The sequence below is a fragment of the Haliotis cracherodii genome, unplaced genomic scaffold (assembly GCF_022045235.1).
Source record: "Haliotis cracherodii isolate W230 unplaced genomic scaffold, xgHalCrac1.p SCAF_3, whole genome shotgun sequence".
In the NCBI taxonomy this organism is placed as follows: domain Eukaryota; kingdom Metazoa; phylum Mollusca; class Gastropoda; order Lepetellida; family Haliotidae; genus Haliotis; species Haliotis cracherodii.
In genome coordinates this window covers 16,397,692-16,418,536 of record NW_027266286.1, presented here as the reverse complement: position 1 = coordinate 16,418,536, position 20,845 = coordinate 16,397,692, and the positions used below count along the sequence as shown (strand labels likewise).

Here is a 20,845-nt window from a genome sequence, read left to right as displayed (position 1 = left end):
TCAAAGAGGTCCTCTGTCTTGCTGTAATCCCACCCCATACCATAACGCTGCCGCCCCCAAACCAATCTTCTTCCATGACACAAGATTGACGTAACATTCACCTTGACGTCTGTACACTCGAATCCGTCCATCGCTGTGCCTGAGGTGAAAACGAGGCTCGTAAGTGAATAGAACTTGTCCCCACTGCATGGCCTTCCAGCGTAGGCTCTGTCTGCACCACTGTAGACGTGCTTGACAGTGGTTTCCTGTCAAAATGGGACGTCTGGTGGGTCTTCTGGTGACAATCCCTGCACATCTGAGGCGGCAACGTACGGTTTGTGGAGATATTCATCGAAGGCCTGGGATGCTTCTTCCAGTCACTGTTGCTGGCTGGAATCGATTTCGTAGGTGTGTTGTTCGATTCCAGTTGTCTTGTCGATTATTGGTTACACATGGCCTGCCACTCCGAGGATAGTCTCTGACTGCATTCATCTGTTGCCAACGTTGCCATAAACACCAAATGGTGTTTTTGTGGACGTTAAATTGTCTTGCAACATCACATTGACTCGATCCTGCTTCAAGCATACCAATGGCTCGCAGACGCTCATTTTCGGACAGGCGTGGCATTTCGTAATGTTGAATAATTGCATAATTTTGATCTTTTTCTGAGTGGTTGTTGTCTGCACAATGCTAAACAATGCATATGGAATCCTGTTCACGCACATGTTTTTATACCCATTTTGGGGTAGTGAAATGCATGGGGCTTGCATAAAAGTCAACTTTTGCATGGAATGCATGCTTTTCTGTAGCAGTTGCGTTTTTGTGACTTGATTCCATACATGTACTACAATATTGAAAACCAAACTAAACTTCTTTGAAAAATACACTAAAATATTTGTGTCACAGGAACTTTTGTTGTTGAGTATAGTATATAGCATAATGTACATTGTTATGTATTACTATGGTGGTGTATGAGTGAATAGTATCATCCTTTGAGACACTTCTACATCTAATTACAACAGGACAATCACACAGAACTGTACAAAGAGAAGGGACAAGTTTCATATCTCACTGAACATGCTGTACTTGTAAGCTGATGACTTGACTAGTACCTAATACTAGTTGGAATCAAATATGAAAACACCATTATACAATCAACAGATACGAGACATTCTTCTACTTACAGCTCCGATTCCTCAGCAAGACTTGGGTCAATCTGAGCAAGGCCAGAATCTATGAGTTGCTGGTAGGCTAACTCCAGATGTTCTGTATCGAAGTCATCACAGCTTTTCTTGTACAGTTCCACACTTAGTGGCTCCAAGGCCTGGCAGATGAAAACATGTTGGACTATATGTTTGATGAAGTAAAGAACACCCATAGTCAAGGTTGGGGGTTGCCATTGGTTTTCATCACAAACAGTTCTATGTTTGTTGAGGTAAAGAACAAACACAAAGTGACAGAAAACCTGTTTATCTCCCACACAACCACCTTTATAAGGCTACAATCTGTTTATCTGACACACCCACCTTTATAAGGCTACAATCTGTTTATCTGACACACCCACCTTTATAAGGCTACAATCTGTTTATCTGACACAACCACCTTTATAAGGCTACAATCTGTTTATCTGACACACCCACCTTTATAAGGCTACAATCTGTTTATCTGACACACCCACCTTTATAAGGCTACAATCTGTTTATCTGACACACCCACCTTTATAAGGCTACAATCTGTTTATCTGACACACCCACCTTTATAAGGCTACAATCTGTTTATCTGACACAACCACCTTTATAAGGCTACAATCTGTTTATCTGACACACCCACCTTTATACAGACTACGAGCTGTTTATCTGACACACAACCACCTTTATAAGGCTACAATCTGTTTATCTGACACACCCACCTTTATACAGACTACGAGCTGTTTATCTGACACACGCACCTTTATACAGACTACAAGCTGTTCATCTGACACACCCACCTTTATACAGGCAACCAGTTGTTCATCTGACACACCCACCTTTAGACAGGCAACAAGCTGTTCATCTGACACACCCACCTTTATACAGGTGACAAGCTGTTTATATCTGACACACCCACCTTTATACAGGTGACAAGCTGTTTACCTGACACACCCACCTTTATATAGGCGACAAGCTGTTTATCTGACACACCCAGCTTTATACAGGTGACATGCTGTTCATCTGACACACCCACCTTTATATAGGCGACAAGCTGTTTATCTGACACACGCACCTTTATACAGACTACAAGCTGTTCATCTGACACACCCACCTTTATACAGGCAACCAGCTGTTCATCTGACACACCCACCTTTAGACAGGCAACAAGCTGTTCATCTGACACACCCACCTTTATACAGGTGACAAGCTGTTTATCTGACACACCCACCTTTATACAGGTGACAAGCTGTTTATCTGACACACCCACCTTTATATAGGCGACAAGCTGTTTATCTGACACACCCACCTTTATACAGGTGACAAGCTGTTCATCTGACACACCCACCTTTAGACAGGCAACCAGTTGTTCATCTGACACACCCACCTTTAGACAGGCAACAAGCTGTTCATCTGACACACCCACCTTTATACAGGTGACAAGCTGTTTATATCTGACACACCCACCTTTATACAGGTGACAAGCTGTTTACCTGACACACCCACCTTTATATAGGCGACAAGCTGTTTATCTGACACACCCAGCTTTATACAGGTGACATGCTGTTCATCTGACACACCCACCTTTATATAGGCGACAAGCTGTTTATCTGACACACCCACCTTTATACAGACTACGAGCTGTTTATCTGACACACGCACCTTTATACAGACTACAAGCTGTTCATCTGACACACCCACCTTTATACAGGCAACCAGCTGTTCATCTGACACACCCACCTTTAGACAGGCAACAAGCTGTTCATCTGACACACCCACCTTTATACAGGTGACAAGCTGTTTATCTGACACACCCACCTTTATACAGGTGACAAGCTGTTTATCTGACACACCCACCTTTATATAGGCGACAAGCTGTTTATCTGACACACCCACCTTTATACAGGTGACAAGCTGTTCATCTGACACACCCACCTTTAGACAGGCAACAAGCTGTTTATCTGACACACCCACCTTTATACAGGCCACAAGCGGTTGGTTTCCGATCAGCTGCAGGTTTAAAACCATGCTGTTCTTACACCAGATCTGCCTCGGCCCGCCGACAGGTTGCAGCCCGTGGAGATAGCTCCTCACACCCTGCCCTGCCAGACCCCGAGCTGATGCTGTCAGGACCCGCAACCTACAACAGACAACAAGCAACTTCACTCAAACATTTCTTTCCATAAACCAGACACTAGGTGTCTCTAACCTTCCAAGATATTAAATTATTTTTGTGACATCACTCTATTGTTCTAGCTGTGCATTATTGCCCATGAATAATCAGTGTTTGTCTACCGGTCATGTGGGCCGGGTACAAACAAAAATATCGGTCCTGGATAAAGAAGTATTAATTGCAACAAAAATTAGTTTTAGCTTCATCGATTCAGCAGTCTTACTCCAACAAGGTAAGTCATTTGCCCCGATGTTAGCTGTTGCAAATTTAATACAAATACCTGACTATAAGTAGATGAAACAAACTTTACAAATAGAGTGTAATCCTAAGCATAACATTTGTTAGATATAAAATAGTTTCAGATAAATCTTTCATATACACATCCTCGCATCAACATCACTCAAAATAAGTTTAAAAACATATGTTTGTTTGTTTTTTGTTTGTTCAACGCCACACTCAACAATATTCCAGCGATATGACGGTGGTTTATAAATAATCAAGACAATCAAGTGATTGATATCATGAGCAGCTATCCACTTAATTGAGATACGATGACATACATCAACCAAGTCAACAAGAATGACCTCCCAATCCCGTTAGTCTCCTCTTACAAGCACAATCGCCTTTTATGGCAAGCATGGCATGGGTTGCTGAAGACCTATTCTAACCCGGATCTTCACGCATACTTTGTAAAGCACAAGATCCTAATATTTTGTGGGGTTGAGTCCCATCTGGGATTCTAACCCACACACTCAAGAGTGAGGCACCTACTTGCCAGCACACAAAGTCAGTGACCTAACCCAGTAAGCTAACCTAATACCAAGGCTTCTCCAAAAAACGAGTATGACAACTCTCTGACAAGTGTAAACTAGAAAGTGTTTTTACTCGTAAAAACATATGTCTCCCCCCACTCCCCTAACCCCCATTCATTCGTTTACTTCACGTTAAACCCCATCTCTTCATTCCCACCCTCCATTACTAAATAACAGAGACAAAAACAGAACTCCTAGAAATTTCAAACAACTAATGGGCACCACTTCAGTGCTGGGTTAATGTGTATACAAAGTTTCGCGAAAAAATATTAAACGGTTTCTGAGTTATGGTCAGGAAACAAAGCTTACCCCCATTCAGTGCCTATGTTCAACTTATCTCCATGGAAACGAGAAAAAATAAAAATGTCAAAAATCTCTAAATAGCAAAAGGCACCACTTCAGTGCTGGGTTAATGTGTATACAAAGTTTCGCAAAAAAATATTATACAGTTTCCGAGTTATGGTCCGGAAACCAAGCTTACCCCCATTCAGAGTCTATGTTCAACTTATCTCCATGGAAACGAGAAAAAATAAAAATGTCAAAAATCTCTAAATAGCAAAAGGCACCACTTCAGTGCTGGGTTAATGTGTATACAAAGTTTCACGAAAAAATATTAAACGGTTTCTGAGTTATGGTCAGGAAACAAAGCTTACCCCCATTCAGAGCCTATGTTCAACTTATCTCCATGGAAACGAGAAAAAATAAAAATGTCAAAAATCTCTAAATAGCAAAAGGCACCACTTCAGTGCTGGGTTAATGTGTATACAAAGTTTCGCGAAAAAATATTAAACGGTTTCTGAGTTATGGTCCGGAAACGGTGGGAACGCCGACGCCGACGGGAACCGTGCCAAAAACAATATGTCTCCCTCCATTCTGGGGGAGACATAATTTGCACAGCTCCCATAGCTGAAAGCTATGAATACACCTGGCTTTTGAAAGTGGTCAAATGTAACAAATGTTAACTCTCTGAGAGTGGTGGTTCGTGCCATGGATGGGACAACCCAGAACAGTACTAGAATCTATACTTTAGAAAGAGAGTGTAATCCCAAATATAACATTTGTTACATCTGACCAGACACAAGGACTTAATAACTCAAATTTACCAGTCCCAGTCATATTTTACCGGTCAATATCCGGTATAAACCGGAGAACGGACACACTGACAATTTCAGCCCATATTATCAAATATTCTTAGTTATGCTGTTATTTAACGATTGTAAATTCATACAAAAAGTTTTAAGTCAAGTACAAGCCACTCGATGTCCTTTGTGCAAAGTGGGAGTATAAGCTAACTGTGACATCACCTGAAGACTATCTGTCAAACTGCTTTGATATGATTCAGAAAACCACCCTGGATAATAAAAAAAACCACTTTGAACAGGAACTATTCCAGTGTCATCATGCAACGCCTTGAACCTGCATATACATCTGCCTGTTCTGTCATGTAAGACCTCAAAAGTGTGTAGCTGTGAAAATAATACAGTCGGGGGTCCGCACCATCATGTATTATATTTCACGAATACACACATACTTGTTCTTTTTTCACGACTTCGATACCACTCACAAAACCTCACATGAGGCACTGAACAGACACGTAAACAAATACATGAGAACACTACCAAACACTAACCTGTCCAGGTGGACGTACTCCACATTCCCATAATCTACAAACACAACAAGAGCTAGCTGTGTGTCCTCATCCCTGTCGATCACCAGGCCCCGGTACCAGCAGCCATCATAGCTGAACTGGGCGCTGCACATCTGACCTGACGGAATAGAACAAGCATGTACAGACATACAGAGTGTGAGATTCTTTTCTTGCTGTCAGTGTGAATGGAGAACACACAAAACTACAGCTAAAACGGATAGAAGCTAAAACGTTTTGAAAAACAGATGCAGCTCCATCACTACAATTTCTAGAAATATTCCACACCTCTACGTATTTCCAGCATGACACCATGACCTTTGGTTCGGTGAAATACATGCCTACCACGACCTCATACCAGCATCTGGCCTCAAAACACAATGAGGAACCTTAGGCCATATCCACTACAATGATATCACGTCCGGTTCAATGACTTCACTTCCATTTGGGAAAACACATGTCTGACAAATTCCCAGGACTAATCCTTAGATGTCTAAGCACTGCAAGCTCATACTCAACTTACTCAAACAATTATACAGTTGTTTTAATGACTCGCTCACATCTATATGTCAGCAATCATTGATTGGCCGACAACTTACCTGGTGCTGGGACTGGCCAACATACAACATACCTGGTACTGGAACTGTCCAACATTCAACTTACCTGGTGCTGGGACTTTGATGAACGACTTCCCCATGGTTTCTGCTTGTGCCAGCTCGGGGGACATCCTGAGTAGTGCTGCCAGGTCACTGTTCACCTGTTCTACTCGCTTCACCACCTCATCATCTATATCACGGGGTTCCTGGGCAACATGCTGGAACCACACCTGAAGCAGCACCCAGAATCTTCAGTTCTTACCAACTGTGTAAAGCAAACCTAAGCCTTATCCGTAACAAACAAATCCACCTGTCTTAGAGACAATAAGATGTATGTACGACTGCTTATACATTAACATTACCCAGACCAACTCTCAGACAAGCAATATAAACCAAGGCCCCTGTAACTGGCAAGAAACTAGCTTATGCCATGGGACAAGCCAATCAATTCAGACCCTCGGTGAAACAAGAAGACGTAGCCATGTCCCTGCTTTGACATTAACATTATGCAAACCAACTCTCTGACAAGTTATATGAACCGTGCCCTCCATCAGGCAAGAAAACCTATCCAAGCCCCATGTAACTGGCAAGAAAATAGCTCATGCCACGGGACAAGCCAATGTTTCAAAAGACGTACTCATGTCCCTGCTTTGACATAAAATTAATTAAATAAGTTACAAACATAAGTCCAGATATACAATGTACACTTTTTATAACCATACAGCATAATTACATGATTAATTTGCGTACTTCAGTACGGATTTATTGACATGGTATTTCCGGTGTTACGAGCTCACAGTCATGTCTTTACGTAGGGGGGGGGGGGGGGGGGGGGGAGATATCAACAGCTGTGTTTTTTTTTAAAAAAGTGTGCACTATTTCAAGAACATTTACTCAGACCAACTCTCAGACAAAAGCATAAACCATGTACCTTCTCTGACTAACGCAAAAATCTTCCCGAGCAACCTATGCAGGTTGTCAGAGACAAAAAGATGGATGACTTGTCCGGCTTGGTGACTTGGTCAATTGCACATCATCGTACCTCAACAGCATGGGATATTGCACGATATCAATCACCAGTCTGGTGCAGACTTGATAGTTTACAGACAGCGTTCACTTTTCTTAGTATAGCACTGTACAACAACAAACAAACACTGTGACAAGCAATCAACCAAAGACCAAACTGACAAGTTACTCAACCAAGACCACCTCCTGGACAAGTCGTCAATCTTTCTGTGACAAACAAGTGTACCTTAACCATCGCTGACCCAACACTGGAATGTTGTAACTAGGTCACATTGTTTAGAAGCTGTACAATATGAAACAGATGACTACGTAGTGGCAACACAATACAGACAAAATGCTCTACTTACAATATTTGGCAGTTCCATGTGGGTGACAACGACAGGGAAGTATTCTCCAATTGGTGCTAGGCAAGGCTGTTTATATGGGTAGCGCTTCTGTTTTATTGAAAAAAAACAGGGAGTCAATCACAATTTACACAATCATACTTATATCCAGACTAAAGCAAGATGCAAAATTCGACAAGTATTCATATCCATTTTATGAGTGAGTGAGTGAGTGAGTGAGTATGGTTTTACGCCGCTTTTAGCAATATTCCAGAAATGGGCCTCACACATTGTACCCATGTTGGGAATCGAACCCGGGTCTTCTGCGTGATGAGCGAACGCTTTAACCACTAGGCTACCCGACCACCCCTATCCATTTTATGAAATATCCTATTTTCAATTACATGAAATAACAAGAAAACAGCTTTATCACTATCCCCCGCCATGAGGCACATAAGAAGTGTGTTTGTTCATATAGTAGTGAACAAAAACTATAAAAAAGAGCCCCATTAAGACTTAAGAGGAGATAGGCACTTGGGCCACTTTATGTTCGCAGAAAAAAAAAATTAAATGTGAAATAATAAATAAAAACTCAGTCCTGATTAGCATCTCTTAGATACGTATCTCTTAGATAAGCTAACTTCAGTTATTTCTCTGAAAACTTGCCATCATAACATGGATTGAAGGCCGTAACTCAGTAAACAATGAATTGACAGACCAATTTTTAAACTCAGTCTTGACAAGTATCTCTTAAATAAGCATGCAAACTTTCATTCTTGTAGCTTCAGTAGTTGCTGAAAAAACTTGTCCCCATTTCACTCAGTATGCATTAAGTTGAAAAGCATGGGGCAAGGGCCATAAGTCTGTAAAATATGAATGTGCAAAACCAATTTTCGAACTTATTTGAGGTCATGACCAGTAACATCAGTGCGCAAAATTTCATTCCTCTAACTTGAATAGTTTTTGAGAAAATTTGTCCCAACTGAGAAGCGGACAAACGGACGGAAGGATGGAAGGAAGGAAGGAAGGAAGGACAGATGGGAGCAAGGACAGTCGGACAAACTCTGTTCCAATATCCCCTGCCCCACTTCGTTGGGGGGAATATTAAATAATCTGATAATCAATCTCATTCCAATTATCCAAAAGGTTTTTCCACAAACACATACCTCTAAATTTCAACATTGGACCTATTTATCATAACATCTAGAAATAAAAATTATTTTAAATACTTCTACTTAGTATATTTCAAACGTATCATCAGGGTATGAAACTCCCAAAATTTTCAGCCAGACCACAGGACTGGCTAGCTGAAATACTTGCCAGCCCTGACCAAACCTGCATGCCCACTATAATCATATGTTTCTCAGGATAATTTAATTAAAACTTTAAATCGAATTCATTGAACATGAAGTAATGCAAGAGAAGAAATAGCAAACACTTTTTAGGTCAGATTTGTATTTAATATCCTAGAATACATCATGTAAATAATGCTTATCATCGGGAAATATTTAGAATCTTTTTACATATGAAATATAACCCAACCGTCAGGCAGGGGGATTTGAAATTTTGGCAGCCCGAGTTGAAATCAACCCGTCTCGGACAGTCTGGCAGGCAGGTTTTTCGAACACTGGTATCATACATTATGGAAATCGAAGTAAGTTCTGTCTGGGTGATGCAAGTTTCACCGAGACGAACCATTCACAGGCCCTATACATCTTTTCACTGGGCATGACAAGTAGATGTTATAAACACACAGCTCATCAAAGCAAAATAATTCTGATATCTCACCTGAATAACATCGGATATTTTGCGACTTGTTTCATACTCTCGTGCAAGATCATCAGGCGGTGTAGCTGCCCCGATCTGTATGAGTGTCTTGCCGAGGTCTGACCCATCTGGCAACTTGAGTCGTACCTCCACGGAGCTGCCTTCCTCCGCCTTCTGCAACATTACCATGTTTGCCTACTCAGAACACAGCTTTGTTACTGAAGACACATTTCCATCCACACCATACGTTCATTTAGCTATTTCAGCATATATGTACACTGAATAAAATCTATAGACCAGATCAGGATGTAAGGTGTGAATCCTTGATTTGATACCTCTAAACATGGTAACTGCAAGGTTACAAATGTATTTTTACAAACAAATGGAAATAAACCACTGCCAGTCAGTGTTTTCTGAAACTGATGCCCTCCCATTACAAGCTTAGATAAGTGATTACTATTTCTATTTAATTAGTAATTAGTAATGCCTTTAACAAGGTCATTATTTAATGTAAATTGCTGGCAATTTTTTTAACAACATTCTTAAGATATCTTACTTCATATTATTTCGTCAGAACTTGGATCAAAATATTGTACTGATTCCTTCAGAATAATAAAGGTTGGCATCTCTTCATATTGATGAGGGAATTAAAATTGGAAATCCTGCTCTTCATGGTCACAGACATACACTCTGCTAGCCAATCAGCAATCAGCTACCCAATAGTTCAAAGGTCTCCTTCAAAGCTTACCATGATCTCAATCTGGCACTGATGGTTGACAATCATGCTGTGAATGTAGTCCAGCACAGTCATAGGCCACGTTCCATCCTCACTCACCTGGAGCAGACAGGACTCTACAGTTACATGTTCAAATATAGTTAAAGTTTACCCACCAAAGACAGAACACTTTCACAACAATGGAATGTTGGGGTATCTCAATGCAAGTTCTGGGAATTTGCTTGCCGCCATGATTGAAGGTTAGGATTATCGCAGGCTACAATTAATTTACGATATTGATCCAGACCAAGCAGCTAAGATCATTGTCGTCATTTACACTCAAACATTGCTAAACTTTGCCGTTCAATTGATACTTTGAAAACATGACAAAATGCATGAGATTTTACATCAGAAGTGATAATTACTGTGGCTATCCACATATTATTACTATTGAGTTGATAGCCTAAAGTACAAATTCCATCAGAATCATTGCTGAAAGAATTTAGTAACCTCAACACTGATTGGCTGAAAGGTTAATAAGAAAGTTCACCTGACATGACATTGTACAGAAATGTGTGTTCCCATGTATTATTACAACTTTCCAAACAGCAGGAAATATGTGGAATTCATGTGTACACAAAACAAAAATATATTGTGTAAATTTACCTTTTTTTATATAAGATGTTAAGTCAAGAAATGCTGCATAGAAACCATGTATTACTGTGTTTACATGGTGCTCTTTAACATGAAAATGTTGAAATCCACCAAATTGTACTGTGGGCCTCAAGGCCTAAAATATGACATACACCTGTGCTGTCCTGAAACATCTAATATTGATGAGATTGTAGTTTCAGTGTTGGACGACTTACAGGGATGACGCCATGCAGGACACACTCCAGACACAGCTGGGGCTTCTCCACAAACCTCGCCTCAGGAAGGCGGACCAGATCCACAGACTGCAGTTCAGAATTACCATAGTCACAATATTGCACCTGAAACCAAAAAGGGTCTAATTACAGAACTCATGAAGATCAACCATCTCATACAGTGTTGACAGAATACAAATTGTGACTGTTATCAGTATTTAATCATTAAAACCTCCTTTGTCAAGAGACCCCCAAGTAGAATTGTTCAGATACATAATATTTTCAGATGGATGACAAGGCTGAGTTATTTTGGCTTATTGGGCAGGGGAATAAACCAATTCCTTCCAATGATCAAGTTGTCTTTTACACCACTGTTAGCTACACACTGACCATATCACATCAAGGGAACAACAAGAATTTGAATACAGGTAAACCAATCAAAGAGGTTTCAGCAAAAAGGGCAAAAGCTGTAAAATATGGCAACCTCACTATCTCTTCCAATGACATATAAAAGCATACCCTCTCATTTTGTGTTATACTGGATTTCTTGTAAAATGTAAAATGGTAAAAGGACAGATGATCCACATGTACAAAATAAGACTAACTAGTATTTGCCATAACATATCATGCCAGTCTAGACAAAAAATAAATCTGTATCAGTAGTAATATTTTATAAAAGGCACAAATGAAAGTCATATATTTATTCTGAGCTAAAGAGTGCTTGTGTTCTTTGAATTATGCATAAATAGTTGTGACATTTTACTGTAACTCGGGCACTGCAGAATGTAAAAAAGCCTGATGTGATCTGCCTCCACTGAACTGGCAACATATTGATCTGTATCTGATACAACAAACATTCAAGACAGAACATGCTTTTAAGTTACTAAATATTTCCAAAATCAAGCCAACCTACGTTGATTTTATCGTCATTGAGCTCGACAACCCTGGCCCTGAACCAAAGGTCATCTGTCTTGAAGTAGGAAACACAAGCCTGGCCTATCTGCCAGTGCACTCGCTGGGGTCTCGATTCCATGTACATAGTCTGAATGTCATCTGTCATGGTCATCAAATCTGTTTCTGTGGTTGAAAAATACCATAATTTATGATACGGTAAAACATTTGTGAAACAGAAAAAGATTTCAAACATATGAAATTCCCATCTGCAAATTTGTACTGAAAATTGCAACAGACTTGGGGCCAAATACCAGCCTCTGATTAGGTGGAGACAAATCCGCCTAAGACAGGTGATATCACCTCAGGGGACACATGTTTTACATGTGATCCAGATCTAATTTCAACATTTTGTTTGTTTGTTGTTTAACGCAGCACTCAGCAATATTCCAGCTATATGATGGCGGTCTGTAAATAATCGAGTCTGGACCAAACAATCTAGTGATTGACATCATGAAAATCGATTGGGAATACGATGACATGCATCAACCAAGTCAGCGAGCCTGGCAACCCGATCCAGCAAGTTGCCTCTTATGACAAACAGTCACCTTTTACGGCAAGCATGGGTTGATGAAAAACTATTCTACCCCGGATCTTCACGGGGCAATTTCAAGTAGTATACGTTCAAATGAGATAAATTCTAAGTATGATTAGAGTAAAGAGAATCTCCAGAGACTCATCTCAATTCACTCAAGCATGGTACAAAATTGTAACCGTATTACAAAAATGCTCGAGTTGACAGAGATGAAACATCAACAGTTTGATGGGAGGGACAGACAGACAAATGATGACAGGCGACAATATGAATCAAACAGGTCGATAACAGCTCAAAACAAAGTCAAGCATTAAGGAGGACAGGTGATTGTGTAAAGTGTGGTTACCATCATCAAGGCACTGGCAGTACATGATCCCATTAAAGTCCACATAGGTGGGTATCACAGTGAGATGGGACGTCTCTGGGACAGGGTGGCGGGAGTAATGGAGCACCTGGCACTCCACGTAGGGTTCATCAGCCTTCACCTCCGAGGCTTCACTGGAGGTCAAACTATCCCCAGAATCTTGCTTCTTCCTGGAAATTCAGGAGAGTGAAGGGTGTACTATTTTCAGTCACATGGGTAATGGATCTGCCAGCTCAAATTATAACAAAAACAAAAAGGGAATCAAATAACAATGCCTCTTTTTCATTCCTGTCAAAGATTTTAAAGTAGGTAGGGGTGAGAAAGGAGCTAATACTTTTACTTATACCAATACAAACATTGTTCGTTTATTTCAATTATATTCTTTACTTCATCCAAATGACAACTATCCAGAAAACAACACACAAACATGTTTCTTAATGTTTCATTATATTTATTTTTTACCAGAGCCACATTTTATTTGTAATACTAAGTATTAATGAGAAAAAAAACACAAACGTTTTTGTACTGTTATTTTCACAACACTAAGAGCATGAAGAATGAGTGAGTTGGGTTTAACGCCGCTTTTAACAGAATTCCAGTTATATCATGGCGTGTCAGCATAATGAGGGAGGAAAGCCTGAAGTGATGCAGGTGTCAGACTTTTACCACTTCGGTGAAACCCACGAGCACTGGGTGTGGTGCTGACAAACCTAGAAATATATTTGGAGCGAACCGGGATTCGAACAATCATAGGTTTCTGGCATGCCCAAGTGATGCAACTCTGTACAGCAAATCCCAGCGCCTTTGACGACTGGGCCAGCCGTGCCCCCTAAGAGTGAATGAAGGCTGACCTTCTGCATGGGATGGCCAGCCCCTTCTCCTTCATGGACTCGATGAGGCTGTTCACGCTGGTTCTACAAGGCTCCAGGGCTGTCTCCGCCACAATCTCCTCTATCAGCAGGTCGACGGGCAGACTCCGTCTTTCATTCTCCATGTCACCCTGTAATCATATGCATCAAAACTTGGGAGGGAGTTAGTTTGTGATGAGTGATGTACATTGCGTTTAGACCCTGGTCTTCATGTGGCAAGCCAACGCTTTAACCACCAGCTTTCCCCACACCTCCAATATAATGTATAACTACAGTCAATGAACATGCCTAAATAAGCCTGATAACAATCCAATAAAACCCTGACAAAATTCCAATAAAAAAAACTCTTGACAACAGTTGATCACAAGTAGGATAGAAATATGTACTGTCCCCCTGATGTCCCATTGTTTAGTGTTTAAAGAATCCATCAGGGAAAGTAGAAATTCGGGACTTATTATGTATGGTGATACTTTATACATTACACAATCCCATATAACTGCACAGCCTTCCCACAAAACCTGGACAGCATTCCTACATAACCCAGACAGCATTCCTACATAACCCAGACAGAATTCCTACATAACCCAGACAGCATTCCTACATAACCCAGTCAGCATTCCTACATAACCAAGACAGCAGTCCTACAAAACCTGCACAGCATTCCTACATAACCCAGACAGCTTTCCTACATAACCCGCACAGCATTCCTACATAACCCAGACAGCATTCCCACAAAACATGCACAGCATTCCTATGTAACCTGCACAAAATTCCTACATAACCCAGACAGCATTCCTACATAACCCAGACAGCATTCCTACATAACCCAGACAGCATCCTCACATAACCTGCACAGCATTCCTACATAACCTGCACAGCATTCCTACATAACCTGCACAGCATTCCTACAAAACCTGCACAGCATTCCTACATGACCTGCACAGCATTCCCATATAACCTGCACAGCATTCCCACATAACCTGCACAGCATTCCTACATAACCAAGACAGCATTCCTACAAAACCTGCACAGCATTCCTACATAATCCGAACAGTATTCCTACATAACCTGGACAGCATTCATACATAACCTCCACAGCATTCCTACACAACCTGGACAGCATTTCCACATAACATGTACAGCATTCCTACATAACCTGAACAGCATTCCTACATAACCTGCACAGCATTCCTACATAACGTGCACAGCATTCCTACATAACGTGCACAGCATTCCTTCATAACCTGGACAGCATTCCTACATAACCTGGACAGCATTCCTACATAACCTGCACAGCATTCCTTCATAACCTGCACAGCATATTGCAAACATTCCGACAACACTTGAAACATCAATGAGATTCTTGGTCAAAGAGCTACATGTCATGAATGTGCCTTCACACCCACCTCTTTCTTGATATAGAGAGTTTTGTTCTTCACAATCTCGGCCATGAACTCGCAGGCAGTTGCTGACCATTGTAGCGGGTCGGCACACCCGGCAGACACTATGTCCGCCAGGTGGCACTGTATAGCACAACAGTTCTGGGCCCTCATCTTAACGTCCAGCACCCGTAGATCAGCACTGGTCAGCGTATCCACCAACCCAAAGTCCACTAAGTACACCTGAGGAAGCAGAACACGATTTCATAAAATAAACATTGAAATTTCGAGCTTTCAACAATGAACTTGTTAACAACAGCCCTTGTGCTCAACCTTTTCTGATATTTTACCCCTTTCTGATGACTTATTTGAACAAGTTCCCCTCCAAACTGAATGGATTTACAGATGAATTTCAATCATTCCAATGAAAACAGAATATCCAAAATATTAACAACTTCTGTTAATTGGGATGTATTCATACTTATCATGACAACAAATTGTTCTCTATTTTTTCTAAGTTTTATCTTGCACTCAAAATTATTTAATATGTACTTTATCCACTGTCACCAAATCTTCATTAATGGCAATTTCTTATCACTTTCATGATGCCTTACGAGGAGATAAACGAAGGGGGAGATGTTTGTTTTGTTGTTAAATAAAAAAATCAAGACAGCACCATCCACTGATTGATAGATATGCAATTAATCTAGTCACCGAGTCTGACCACCTGATCCATATAGTCGGGGACCACCCTGAATGGGTGAGGTGAAATGAAATGGGTTTTAATGTCGCATCCAAGATTATTGCACTTATACAGCGATGTGCATGCACGTGTTTGTGTGTGTAGCTGCTTGTACTAGTCCAGACTGATGCCTATTTATAGTGCTAGCTCACTGAGATACCATGTCACAGTTCAACATACCCCACTCAGACATAGTATACTGACTCCGAGCCAACCAGTTCTTGTTTAGCCCCTTAATGCCGAGCGCAAGACAGATACCATCTTTTAACATCTTTTGGTATGGCGCAGCCGGGGCTCAAACACTGGACCTTCCGCTCTCCAGGCAGACGCTCTACCACTAGACCATGGAGGCGGTCTCCCAGAATCGTTAGAAACACTGGACCTTCCGCTCTCCAGGCAGACACTCAACCACTAGACCGTGGAGGCGGTCTCCCATAATGGGTAGAAACACTGGACCTTCCGCTCTCCAGGCAGACGCTCTACCACTAGACCATGGAGGCAGTCTCCCAGAATGGGTAGAAGCACTGGACCTTCCGCTCTCCAGGCAGACGCTCTACCACTAGACCATGGAGGCAGTCTCCCAGAATTGGTAGAAACACTGGACCTTCCGCTCTCCAGGCAGACGCTCTACCACCTGACAATGGAGGCGGTCTCCCCGAATGGGTAGAAACAGGAGAGCAAGTACCTTTATCTTGTCCGTGTCCAGCATCTGGCACACCTTGGCCCTGTACCACAGATTGTCCTTGCTGTATCTCGCTGCACAGAAGTCGTCCACCTTCCATATCCTGTGTGACGGCTCTGAAGTCTGAAACTGTCTTTGAAGCAGCCTAGTTATTCTGGAGTGAAACGACAGTGTGGTCAGTTTTATCAGAAACATGTAGAGGCAATGTTGTTTAACACAGAAGCAAGCAAATTTTCACCGCTTTACTGTCTGGGGACTTTCTGAAATTAGTCATAGTATTCAACATTCAGCATAACAGAACAAGGTCAGTTGGAGAGATCCAAGCCTATCTCTGTCTAACTTTCCAGATGACACCTACACCTTTGTCTTGTCGGATCACTGTCAGACTCACCCTTCCCGCTCCCCAGATTCTTCAAGCTGTATGTGGAAGTTAGCTGGAGATTCATAGGCACTGATGTTAACCTTGATATTGACTGCATGAGACTCCGCCTCCCCCTGCTTCTGTGTGGCGGCCACTGCGGTGGCAGCTGCTTGTGCTTGTGCAGCAGCTGCATTGACATTCATGTTGTTCCGATTTGTGTTCTGTGGGGGCGGGGTCTTTGTGGGTGTGATGGCTGGGGTGGTTGGTTTGGATGTAACAGGCGTTGTTGTTCCTGGGGTGTAGGACCTGCTAGGAGGATTGCCCCACTGGAAGTCCCCCTTCACAGGAGAGGTCGTCATGTAGGAGGCAGCGATGTCACTGCTGGCTTGTTGCTTGTCCTGTTACAGAAGGATGAGTAGATGCATTATTACAACTGTATCTTGGTTGCATACAAACTGATATCACTTGTGGTCAATCCCTTAGTTGAATGTGTGAACAATGATCCACACATAAATTTAGCACAAAGTAAATATTTTTTACATTTGTATACTTATCCTGCATTACTCCTTAATGCATTCACTGCTTACCTTGCGACAACAAGAAGACAACGTAACAGCGATGATCTTGGGTGAAGAAATAAAGATGTTGTGGATTCCAAATCCTACTTTTATAAGGACCATCGCCGCTGTTATGTAACCTTGATGACAAGTCACCTTCTCCACATCACTGCCGGCAAGTCACACAATTATAAACCTAGTCGCGCGCCTCTCAAGGAAGGCCAAGACCTGGGCCCACTTGCACAAAGTGATCTTAGCGCTAAGATGATCGTAACTCCCATACTTTAACATGGGCTTACAATAGTCTTAGCGCTAAGATTGCTTTGTGCAAGAGGACCCAGGATTCCTTTTGTGGGAAAGGGCATGGCAGAGCAAAACCTCAAGTTTCTTATCAGTCCTGTCGAGGTGAAAAGAGGGGTAAATACTGAAGTGTTAGACAGTCAGGACTGGGAACTCCTGCCCCCAGTCGTCCCAATTGTCGACACCCCTGTAAGCAGGAGAATGGCAGAACTGAAGCATCCTCAAGGATGATTACGTTCTCAACGTACTATGTCACGGTTATCATCTAGAAGTAGAGGTACTTCAACCGTTGACCACAGCTCCCTTGGTAATATCCAAGGAAGCAGCATCTGCTATTAAAATCCAACAGACACACTGTCGGTAAAGAGGCTTTAGAGATTTATGCACCCCAGCGTTACAATCAGGCTTCTATTCTCACATCTTCCTGGTACCCAAGAAGGACTCAGACAAGATGAGAATGATTCACAATCTCTCTGTGTTCAATGAATGTTACCTGAAGCGTCCACCTTACTTCTCCCTCCCCACATTGAGACTGCTCAGAACCAGCATAAAGGCAATCAATTCCTTGATCAGTCTCGACCTGCAGGATGCCAACCTGCGTATACCTATACTTCCCTCCGACAAGCCAGCAGCCATATTTATATCTTCACCCATCGATGTTGCGCTGTCTTCTTGTCGTAAGGTAAGCAGTGAATGCATTTAGGAGTAATGCAGGATAAGTAAAAATTCGGTCAGTTTACAGCTGAATTTTTATCTTGATCCAGGTGTTATTCTTATCCAGTAGTCACATAGAGTATCTCTGGGATGAGAACCTTCAGGGCTAGTCACCATTGGTCATATCCAACTAGTTCGCAGCTCAATCCGGACAAGTGGTTTATGAGAAATAACTAACATTGAGATAAACAAATTAGTTCCTGTAGATTTTCACTACCTGACTAACAGACTGGTGCCTGCATCTATCTCTGGCCTCACTCCCCTGACTACCCCATGGAGAGGTACTGGGACACCAGGATGCATTAACTCAACGAAGAGTACTCATAGATGGGACTCCATTCAGGACGATCCATACTCTGTGGTCATTGAAATCACAAGGGAAGTCAGGTGGCCTAGTGGTTACAGCGTTCGCTTGTCACACTGAAGACCCGGGTTCGATTCCCGACATGGGTACAATGTGTGAAGCCCATTTCTGGTTTTCCCCGACGGGATATTGCTGGAATAATGCTAAAAGCGGCGTAAAACCAAACTCACTCACTCATTGAAATCACAACATAAGGAACTGAACACCTGTCTTTCCAAAGGTTTTCCATTGGATACAGATTATCAGTACATCTCAATACTTTGGATCAACCTATGCTTTGTTTGTTTTGTTTGTTTGTTGTTTAACGCCACACTCAGCAATATTCCAGCTATATGACGGCGGTCTGTAAATAATCGAGTCTTGACCAGACAATCCAGTGATTAATATCATGAGCATTGATCCACGCAATTGGGATCGATGACATGCATCAACCAAGTCAGCGAGCCCGACAACCCGATCCCGTTAGTCGCCTCTTACGACAAGCATAGTCGCCTTTTAACGGCAAGCATGGGTTGCTGAAGACCTATTCTATCCCGGAATCTTCACAGGTCGTCAATCTATGCAATTGGGATACAATGACATGCATCAACCAAGTGAGAGAACCTGACTCTAAAACTCTAAGCACCATTGTGTCTTGTAGAGATCCAACAGAACCAATACATTCTTTTGGGTGCTGGTCCTTTGGATCTCTGACAAATTTTAGTCCGTGTCAAGCACTGTATCACCTGTCTAGAAGCTCTGTAGGTGAAGACCTTTTTAGGGGCATCTGCAGCAGGGTTCTTTGATGGTCCCAAAACTGTTGATCTGGATATACAGAAAATGGAAGTCAATATTGCTCAAGTGCCACATCAAGTGTCTGTGATTTTTCTAGTTAACTTTAACTTTAAGTGTCTAATGCAGAAATGGTCTCCCTAGACTGAACAACATCAGTAAGCACTGGATGCAACACATACACCCAAACAAAAAACACACTGTTGTCAGTCCATGACATAAAACTGTTTTAACAAACGTGTTAAAACATTTTCTTTAGTCTAAACCTTCTATGAGGGGAAAATGTCATTTCCATTTAAAGTTTATTTTAAATCAAAGCAAAACAGTAACTATGGAGCCTTGGTCTACAGATTGCAAAAGAGTTGTCTGGATAACGAGAGACATTTGGCCTAACGCTTGTTAGCTGACGGGAGATCATTCCTGAAGTTTTGTTTGCTTAAGGCCTCACTCAGAAATAACCAAGCTATTTGACGTCCGTCTGTAAACAATAAAGTCTGGACCAGACAATTCAGTGATTGACACCATAAGCTTCGATCTAATCAATTAGGATACGATGACATTCAACGATCAAGTCAGTGAGTCTGACCATCAAATACTGTTAGTCGCCTCTTAAAGTTTTCACCAAGCAATTTGACCAATTCTAATCCGGATCTTCACAGGGGCATTCCTGATGTGTCCTCCTCGAGCTTATCAATATGGCCTACCCTACTCCAGTGCTCTTGGCATATCCATTAGCAACCAGCTGGTAGTTGACGCTGAGGTTGTCAGGGCTGTCGTCAAGGATACGGTACAGGACCACCTCCACAGCATCCACTTGCACCTCTACAGAACAAATAACAATCAATGATACATCAGCACTCATTGATTCAACAGTGTTCACATACCACACTCACTGATACACCAGTGTTCACATACCACACTCAATGATACACCAGTGTTCACATACCACACTCACTGATACACCAGTGTTCACATACCACACTCAATGATACACCAGTGTTCACATAACACACTCACTGATACACCAGTGTTCACATATCACACTCAATGATACACCAGTGTTCACATATCACACTCAATGATACACCAGTGTTCACATATCACACTCAATGATACACCAGTGTTCACATAACACACTCAATGATACACCAGTGTTCACATACCACA

At 41.8% G+C, this 20,845-nt stretch overlaps 1 protein-coding gene across 1 annotated transcript in view; it reads right to left on the bottom strand.

Annotated features, from left to right (window-relative positions):
• LOC139474804 (RING finger protein 17-like) overlaps positions 1-20,845 on the bottom strand; it is a 54,063-nt gene that overhangs the window by 4,439 nt on the left and 28,779 nt on the right. The window contains exons 26-41 of the mRNA XM_071257929.1: positions 20,383-20,500; positions 19,633-19,711; positions 17,003-17,370; positions 16,615-16,765; positions 15,215-15,430; positions 13,791-13,939; positions 12,922-13,109; positions 12,003-12,166; positions 11,093-11,215; positions 10,257-10,343; positions 9,530-9,682; positions 7,766-7,852; positions 6,460-6,622; positions 5,782-5,917; positions 3,141-3,306; positions 1,164-1,303 (exon numbers count right to left, since the gene is read on the bottom strand). Of these exons, the coding sequence (XP_071114030.1) occupies positions 1,164-1,303; positions 3,141-3,306; positions 5,782-5,917; positions 6,460-6,622; positions 7,766-7,852; positions 9,530-9,682; positions 10,257-10,343; positions 11,093-11,215; positions 12,003-12,166; positions 12,922-13,109; positions 13,791-13,939; positions 15,215-15,430; positions 16,615-16,765; positions 17,003-17,370; positions 19,633-19,711; positions 20,383-20,500 (2,488 nt within the window). The remainder of the gene's footprint in view (positions 1-1,163; positions 1,304-3,140; positions 3,307-5,781; positions 5,918-6,459; positions 6,623-7,765; positions 7,853-9,529; positions 9,683-10,256; positions 10,344-11,092; positions 11,216-12,002; positions 12,167-12,921; positions 13,110-13,790; positions 13,940-15,214; positions 15,431-16,614; positions 16,766-17,002; positions 17,371-19,632; positions 19,712-20,382; positions 20,501-20,845) is intronic.